At 39.6% G+C, this 9,258-nt stretch overlaps 1 protein-coding gene across 1 annotated transcript in view; it reads left to right on the top strand.

The window, feature by feature from the left end:
- LOC117461567 (nectin-2-like) overlaps positions 1 to 8,405 on the top strand; it is an 88,149-nt gene extending 79,744 nt beyond the window's left edge. The window contains exons 7-10 of the mRNA XM_034103496.2: positions 3,848 to 3,983; positions 4,143 to 4,200; positions 4,574 to 4,663; positions 6,767 to 8,405. Of these exons, the coding sequence (XP_033959387.1) occupies positions 3,848 to 3,983; positions 4,143 to 4,200; positions 4,574 to 4,663; positions 6,767 to 6,973 (491 nt within the window). The 3' untranslated portion in view covers positions 6,974 to 8,405. The remainder of the gene's footprint in view (positions 1 to 3,847; positions 3,984 to 4,142; positions 4,201 to 4,573; positions 4,664 to 6,766) is intronic.
- The last annotated feature ends 853 nt before the right edge of the window (positions 8,406 to 9,258 follow it).

Below are 9,258 nucleotides of genomic sequence, written 5' to 3'. Positions count from 1 at the left end.
GCACCTCAATCCTTAAAACTGGCCTCTTTTTCCTGCATCTCTCTCTCTCTCTCTCTCTCTCTCTCTCTCTCTCTCTCTCTCTCTCTCTCTCTCTCTCTCTCTCTCTCTCTCTCTCTCTCTCTCTCTCTCTCCTCTTCTCTCTCTCTCTCTCTCTCTCTCTCTCTCTCTCTCTCTCTCTCCTCTCTCTGAGGTTATCTGAGAGGAAGGAGCCGCTTTCTACCTGAAACCTGCTGAGTGAAAATTACTTTGGTTGGATAATGACGCCTGTGAGATAAGGGTGGGGGGGAGGCCTCCTATAGAGTTTAAAAAAAATCCCTGGAGCCAAAATGGAGGAGGGAGCGGTGTGACGATAAACAGACACGGCACTGGAATGAGGAAGCAGGGATACTGAAAGCAGGTATCAGGGTTAGGAGGAATGTTACTATAGCTTCTCAGAGTTTAGTTTTAAAGCTACACAGCACCTCCATGTGGACGATAAACGTCACTACATACACTGAAATGTATGTGATTAGTTGTGATGTGCAGATTCCAGTTGGAAATCTTAATGGAGCCCTAAATGCCTGCGAGTGCTTCTCATTCTGTTTCTGCTGCTGAGGTTTTGGGAAGAGGCACACTCTGATTTATTCTTATGTGTTTTTTTCTCCCAGCAAGCCATCCGTCCATGCTCATTAAATTACTTAATATAATTAGTCCCTCCAGGGAACCGTCGTGACTCAGAAAATGCCAGTGAAATGTTCTGCACTCTCCTTCCTGACAGTCCTTGTAAAAAATCGGACTAATTATTTAGTATTGTTCATTTTAAAGTTCAAAATTCTGTGTTTTATGGGTGAGCTGAAATTGAAATATTTCTTTTGTAAACTCAGGGTTGGACATCTTTTTAAAATTCAGACTGTCACATTAATAATTACTTTTCATATCCTGCAGCCTAGCCTGAATGTCCTCCAGGAATAATAGCTGCTGGTCCTCATCACTTTATTACAGAATTCTACAGCTGCTATTAAATTAATTGCCCACTATTCTAATAATCTGAGTAATTTGTCTGAGAAAAACAAAGGCAAAATCCTCTGACTCCAGTTTCCCTTTGTGTAAATATCTTCTGATTTATTTACATCTCTCGGAGTGAAATTAATATGTTGTCTGGCATTTGCTGTCAGCATCTCTGGCTTTGGGAAAAACTGATTGCCATGTCTCACCTTTCACTGATTTATAGATTTGAATAACTGACAGATTAACTGACAATGAAATGCTCCTTGCAGCCCCTTTTTGAGTTTTTAATATAACCATTTGGTATTATTTGGATCACTGTTATATATATTTAGTAAAGAGAATTGTATCATCTTACTCTAATGAATGCAACCATTAAAATGTGTCGGTAATATCATATTACCCTAATCAATATCAGAGAAAGAATTGAGTGTCTATTAAAGAACTAATATCTCATCACCTATTCCTACAACAAATGTCACTTAATAATAATTCAATAATAATAATAATAATACAATACAAAAACATAAAAATAATTCCAACTGTTGCATTTTTTCTGTCAAAAATAAGTAATACAAAACGTATTGACTAAAGCACATAGATAGGTAGACTGCTAAAAACAAAAGTAGAATTCATGTTTTATTTGTTGTCTTAAGAATCAAAGTGTAAATAAAACTAATATTCCTCTCTATGTAAGAGCGCTGTGGCAGACTGTGTCCCTCCAGAAGATGAAAGTACTTTAGATGCATTGAGGGCACAGCTGGGGGGGAAACAAAGGAAAAGTATTTGTACCCCGCTGAATAAATACGCACAACATAATTAACTCGGTTCACCCCATCAAAAGAAGATTTCCCATTTTATATCCAGGGAACCCTTTGGTTTGATTGCCAGTTGGTGCTTTTCATATTAGAGATTCAGATCCACTTTGATTCCTTTTTTAAATGTCATGTCTTTCATTTATTCATTTCCCTGTTTTCTCTTCAAATTAAATGTTTATAAAGTCCATTGTGTCGATGGTTCGCAGCAACCCCTTTCAAATGTGGGCTTTAAAAGCGCAATAATAAGCATAAAAGAAAGACTTGGTGTACAACGAGGGTCAGCAGTAAAACTTTTGTTTGCGCCAAAGAATGATAATTATTTTTAGTCAAAGTAGTCTATTGTTGGAGAAATATAATTAGTGCAGTAACGACGTTCAATCATGACCCCTCCAATTACTTCGACCAGGGTTTGTTCTCATCAACCGAGCTTCAGATCCTCTGCCCTTTAACAACCCTCATTAGCATAATCCCCTGGGATTTGGGGGGGGAATAATGAGCCGGGTTGCACCTTCAGTAAACATACAGTGTGTGCGTGTGCGTGCGTGCATGTAATGTGTGTCTCTGTGTGTGTCAGTTCATGTTCAGTGTAGTCATGGTTCATTAGTGGAACCTCTGCATGATTCCTCTGGTTCGTCTTAATCACCCATGTGATTCAACCTTCTAATCAAAACCCACTCTGTACCGTACCAGCACAGTGTTGCACGGCTGCACACACACACACACACACACACACACACACACACACACACACACACACACACACACACACACACACACACACACACACACATTTATAAACTCATCCTCATTGCTAAGTCTCTTTTGTATAAGGCCACCCTTAGTCATATGTCTGACAGTGTGGAGTAACTTCATGTATATCACAGTACATGGGGTCTTGCTCGATGTGACTTCTCGTTAATGTTTGTGAAATCACTGATTTCCAGCCTGGGGGCGAGGCAAAAGATCAAACTAAATGGTTGGAGGATTATTACGAAATGGAAAAGATGACGAAACATATTCCTGCTTCACAAAACAGTTTTTTAGATTTAAAACCACTTTTTATCCCACTTTCATATTTTGTGTATTAGTTCTCACCTGTTGCTTGGCAACAAACAAAATCCCCAGGAAGCTGCTGATCCCAGCCAAAAAATCAATCTGACACATAAAAACCCCTCCAAACATATGTTGGGTATTCAATTCATTCTTTTAGGTGCTTGTAGGTGGATTTCGTTCATCAGTGGGCACAGCCAGGCTAACAGTTTCCCTCTGTTTCCAGTGTTTGTGCTAAGCTAAGCTACCAGTATGCTGACATTAGCTTCATATTTAAGAGACAGCCATGGCAGGGTTATTTATCTTCCAGAAATCGTATAAGTGTCAAGTGACTACTTTAATTAAGTACTAGGTCGTTTGTCTTCCTCTGGTTTTAAAAGGTGCGTTAAATGTAATCTGAATGGCTCACAATGTATTGACATGCAGTATAAGTGATCAGGCACTACTGGACTTGGTTTTATTTTGGGGCCTTACGTTAATTAATATCTAAAATATAAAATAGTGTTATGGAATCGACAAGGCTAGGTTCATGTCCACGTCTACTTCTAATTAAGGTCATTTTTCGTTTATAAAGCCTTAATACCACTAATCACAATTCTGCCTAAGGGGGATTTAAAATCTGTACAGCACACGACAGACACCATGCATCCTTTTAGACTTTCGCTTCCTATGATTTAGTTAAAAACTCCCCAAACAAAAAGCCCCTTTTATGGGTTAAAAAAATGAAAGAAACCTCAGGAAGAGAAACAGAGGGGGGCTTCCTCTACCAGGTCAGAATGTGCAACAGATTGTGTGTGTGCAGCAAAGACTATCATAATACAATTATATAATCCATTTGACAAAATGATATGTTTTGGACATATAGTAAAAAGATGGATCCAGGAGGATGTCAAGCAGCTTCCAGGTGTCCACGTCTGAGCCACAGAACCTCCTCTCCACCATGCAACCTGAGTCTGTCTAATGGTGTTTTCTTTCTCCTATTCTCTGATATCCAGGTACTCGTCTTCCAGAGAAAGGTCCTACTACCGGCAGCATCATAGGAGCCATCATTGGAGTCATACTCCTCCTGGCCATCATTGGAACAGCCATAGCGATGTACCGCAAACACCGTAACAACAAACTGACCGGAGAGTGAGTATCTGTGCCGACGACTACAATTCAATTAGCTTTTGTTCATGCCTGGCTGTTTGTTCTGTGTGGTATCTGCAAATTGGTTCATTACATGAATCGTCACGCTGCATGTGTCATAATGTGTGACTCACCAGACAGATCTGTGTGTTTGTGTTTCAGTGGTCCACCTAAACACAAGCCCCCTCCCCCCAAGAAGACCACCAGCTCCGCCAGCACAGTGAGTCCCCGTCCAGTGTCAAAACAGTATCATTCACCAGAATACTGGTTGTTCTACGTGTAGAAAAGTTAATAGATTAAATGTATATACTGAATTTCAAAGGTTTTATTGTCATATGCACAAAGCTACAGTGTAGAAATGGCAATGAAATTCTTCTGACCTCCAACAATGCTACATATATAATAAAATACAAAAATACAAAATAAAAAGTAGTGCAAAAAGTCTATATACATGTAAATAGAATATGATATGTACAAGAACAGAATATGACATTATTAATGTGAATTAAGACAAAATTAAATACGGTTTATTGCGGTGATAACTGTTAGTATATTGCAAGATAATAATCATTGTCTGATGTGTGCGTCCTCAGCATCCAAACGTCAGTCACGTCCCGGTGGCCGGCGAGGACGGACCTCTGCAGAACGAGTACTACAATACCCAGAGTGCCGAGCCAGTCACGGTAAGGGAATGTGTTGTGTAGATAGATAGATGGGTATATAGATGGGTAGATAGGTAGGTGGGTAGGTAGGTAGGTAGGTAGGTAGGTAGGTAGATGGATCGATGGATATATGGATAGATAGACAGACAGATAGATAGATACATTCTTTATTAATCCCAATTTGGGAAATGTTTGCGTTGCAGCAGCATAAAAATTAGAAATTCAGAGATGACACAAACTCCAAAACTGTTCCTCAAACGTGGATCATTCGTTATATTTTTCTATACATTTAAATGCAGACTGTGCATGGTGTGTGTTCTTTTCCTTTCTGTGTTTTAATTATAAATGTGCACTCCCTGAATTAGTTGGATCCATCAATTTAGTGTGCTGATGAACCTTGTCAAACTGCAGAATGTTCACACAGGAAGAGAGAAAAACACCTTAGATTATCATTACAGACTTCAAATAGTATGCAGTGTTTAATTTACACTTTGCAAAACATTGATGTTCGAAAGGTTTAAAGGGGCCCTATAATGCTAATTTTAAGGTTCATATCAGTATGTAGTGTCTCTACTGGGACATGTCTCCACGCTTTAATGTTCAAAAAGCTTTTCTCATACTGCCTGTGCTGCAGCCCCTCTTTTCCCCCTCTGTCTGAAACCAGAGCCCAGTCTGATTGGTTAGCTGGCCGGCTCTGTTGTGATTGGTCAACCGTTTAGAGATTTCACGTACAATGAATTGGAGCGCAAGCCAATCGAAGCGCGAGTGTTACACAGTGATATCACTACTGGCAGAGAAACTCCCTCTGGAGGGAGCACAGGGATGTTAGCGTTTGCAGACCATTCACCTTCACAACAGCTATAACACACTGCAGGACAAGGAAAACCCCAAAAAGCATAATAGGGTCCCTTTAATGAAAAATCAACATAAAAAGAAAACAAAGTCTTTCAATAATTTACACTGTAGTCAATTTGTGAATTAATGTATAAATTAAGATGTGATATTATTTTTACCATTTTAATATCCCATGCCCTATACAATGAAAATAGCAGTTACTCTGGACGATCTACGATCTCATTGTGTCACTGAAGAGTATCCCACATCAGCCGGATATTCAATACTGCATGGTCATTTAGCGAATCAGAGGTCTGGAAACCACTGACTGGAGGCTGATAAATCTCTGGGTAATGGTGTGTGTCACTGCACAGCTGCAGCAGTTAGAAATACACTGATGAGCCGGAGGATTCGGCTGAAGGAGGACACAACAACACTGCTCCTCTTAATAGATTTCCCAGAATGAGAGGAGGAAGTCATGCAGGTCAATACTGTACCACTATTTACTCTTTTTCATGTTTTATTTACCTAATTAAACAGGGGCACATTGAACAATTTTGTGCACATAAATATTTTTAATTGAGCAAGTCTTAAGAAGCAGACATCCTAGCTTAAGAAAAGTGCTGCATCATGTTCTAGCCTTTCAGGAACAGATTAAACCCTGGCTGCAAAATAAATTGTGATCCAGATAAGATAAGGTAAATCCTAATGAATCCCCTTAGAGTAATTCAGGTGTCAAAGCAGAATAAGAGACAAAGAAAACGCAATCGGCGAGTGAAAGTACAGGGATACCAATACAATTCAATAAAAATGTAGGCAAAATTACAACAACAATAGAATTAGGTAAAACTGCTAACATATTCATATACAAATGAATATTTATCAATATAATTAATATCCGAATGCAGTTTATTGCCATGTAGGTTTTCACATACAAGGAATTTGCCATGTTGTATATGGTGCAAACATGCCATAAGAGGAATTGAGTTGTATAAAACAAGGAACAAATACAAACATATTTAAATGAAAAATACACTAAATAATGTTAACAAGAAATATAAACATACAGGAAAGTAAGGACAATAAGAAAATGACAATGTACTATGAGAAATGTAATTATGTATCATGTCTGTGTGCAAGGTCAAGATGCTTTTTCATCAAAAACAAGTGGGATTACACTCAATTTCTCTGATATAAAACAACGAAGTGTTCATCACTAATTGACCTTGATAAGAGAAAGTGTCGAATACATGAAGGATGACATGTTTTCTGTTGCCTTGTTTCTGGAAGGACCTGGATGCCAACCACGACGATGACGACTATGTTGAAGATGTGAGGGAGCACTACCACTCTGCTGCCCCCTCTGGATGGGATGACCCCGGAAACAACGAGGTCCCGCCTCCTTACATGCGCACAGACAGCGACCCCCAGGACTATCATCCGGCCCCCAATGTCAACCGTGGGGAGAGCTTTGTGTCCACCGCCATGTTTGTGTGAGAAGACACAGAGGAGGCGTGTGTGTGTCTGTGTGTAAATATGTGTGAGTGAACATCTCTGCAGGCTTACATAAGAAACAGATAGCTCGAGCTATATGAATGCGAAATGTGAAGACGTGTGAATGTGAATTTGATGTTGAGATTTCAATACTGTGCCGTAGAGACTGGGATATGTTTAGCATCTACGAATATTTATCTGTGGTCAGGTTACCAATGATGTGAGATAATCAGGTTCAGTTGTGTTGAAATTGATCATTTTTTTAAAAAACCTTTTCAATTCTTTGCTGCACTAAGTTGGTTTGTGTTTTGCTATTTTGTCTAAGAATATTTAACTGTGGTCAGGTTACCAGTAGGCCTACTATGACATCAGATGCAACTTTTCACTAACTTTGAAAACCCTGATCAGTTTAAATCAGCAATATGTAAATGTTTCTTTTAAAATGTATCAAAGACAAATGTTTTTAATACCTTTTTTAGCTGTGTGAAAATGTTACAATCGAAGTCAAGACCAGAACAAATTGTACACTGTTGAATTGCTGGTGGATTTGTAAAAACTGCCGCATGTGTTATTGATTGTGGGTCTTTCTCATACATTATGGCTGCTTACATGGCTTGGTGAGCAGAAGCACGACAGTAAAACATGTTGCCTCCGTCTGGTCCTATCTGTCTGCTGTTGTTGGTTTACAAACCCAGCCGGCGTGGAGTCGGTGTAAAGCAGGCGCCCCGTGGAGAAGCTAGCTGCAGTTAATCAGGCAGAGAACAGACTCACACACCGTGAATAGATCGGGGTGTAAATTGCAGTGTGGGCGGGCAAGAGCCTATATTTGTGGAAATGCTTGATTTGTATAGATTTTATGTCTTCTTCTTCATCTGGCCTTTGCCTCGCTTTTGTCAGTGACACTTAGTTCACACGAGCTAGTGACTGAGATAACTTGAAACGCCTGATGCTTTTTTTTGTACTTGCATCCATCCTTCTTAAAGCCATAGTTGCTCATCAATGAGTTGCATCAATGCCGATTGTTGGGGATATCTGTTACTTTTGTGCCTATTTCTTTTTATATTTCACTTTGCTTCAGAATGCTCAGATAGATTAGGATAAATCGGGATTACGTCCATTAACTTCGTCTCGCCAGTTGAGGATTAAATATATTTTATGGAGTTCAAATTGAGGTTGACACAGATCCTGCTTGTATACTGATATGTCCGTCCATTATCAGGGTCAAGTGTTAAACAGGTTAGTAATACTTAATCCACACTTTCTCTACTCCATTAAAAACCCAAAGGTGTGTTGGTGCCAACAAGTTTATTTTCTTGTATATCAAATAATGTTCTGAGGAACTTCTCTCTAACTGAATGATTTTGCTTTTAATCTATTGTGCTCTTTTGAAATTCATCGTGACAGTTGATTGATTTAATAAACGTGTAAATTGTGATCCTGGTTCAAATCATTAAATACAGTTTTTAATTTGTATTCTTTGCAGCTGCAGGTATTTTTACCCTCAGTTGTAATACCAGCATTTCTCCATGTGGTTGCAGTGTGGGCTCAAAGTAAAGAGAGGCTTTGGATAAAAGAGTCACATTTATCACGAACACATGCTCGTATATAATGCAGAACATTTGCTAAATTAGGAGTGCTCCTTTAGCTATGACTGAGCATGTTCACTTCTCTGCATGTATCAGTCATTTAAGGTGTGTACTATACGCACACAGTGGTGGTTGCTGCAGCTGCAGTACCCACAGATGTCCATGGGAGGGCTCTAACTGCAAGAGGCTTTAGCACAGCATACTGAGGACTTGTTCTCTGCTTCCTCCCCTCACGTCTGACTCATCTTTTTCTATCTTAAGATGCATTTCCTCCAATTCCATTTTTAGATCAGCGTGATTCATTTCAAGCACTGAGGATGCATCAAAGGAGCTACAATGTGCAGCTTTACAGATGCAGAATAGGATCACATGAATCCCATCCTGCACCACCACATGTTTAAAGCACTTGCAGCTTATCCATATTAATTGAGTGCAGCAGTGTCCAGAATAAGCCTGGTGCAGACTCTCCTCTGCTGCAGAGGAAGGTGAGGATGACTCTGCAGTCTGCTCTCTGCCTGTATTCTGATCACACGGGTAGCTGGGGATTCGAAGAAGAACTGAATGTGTAAGGGCTTTACTGCTTACATTATGCATTTTTCAGCAGAAGGCCATTCAAGACGTAACTCCAGCAAGGTCAGCTCGTGCTGCACTGAAAACTCTGCCTGCTCCAAACAATATGGCAGCTGTGACTTTCACTCTGCA

This window comes from Pseudochaenichthys georgianus, chromosome 16, assembly GCF_902827115.2.
Source record: "Pseudochaenichthys georgianus chromosome 16, fPseGeo1.2, whole genome shotgun sequence".
NCBI classification, from domain to species: Eukaryota; Metazoa; Chordata; class Actinopteri; order Perciformes; family Channichthyidae; genus Pseudochaenichthys; species Pseudochaenichthys georgianus.
Note: the sequence above shows the minus strand (reverse complement) of the source record. Positions and strands in the feature narration are given on the sequence as shown.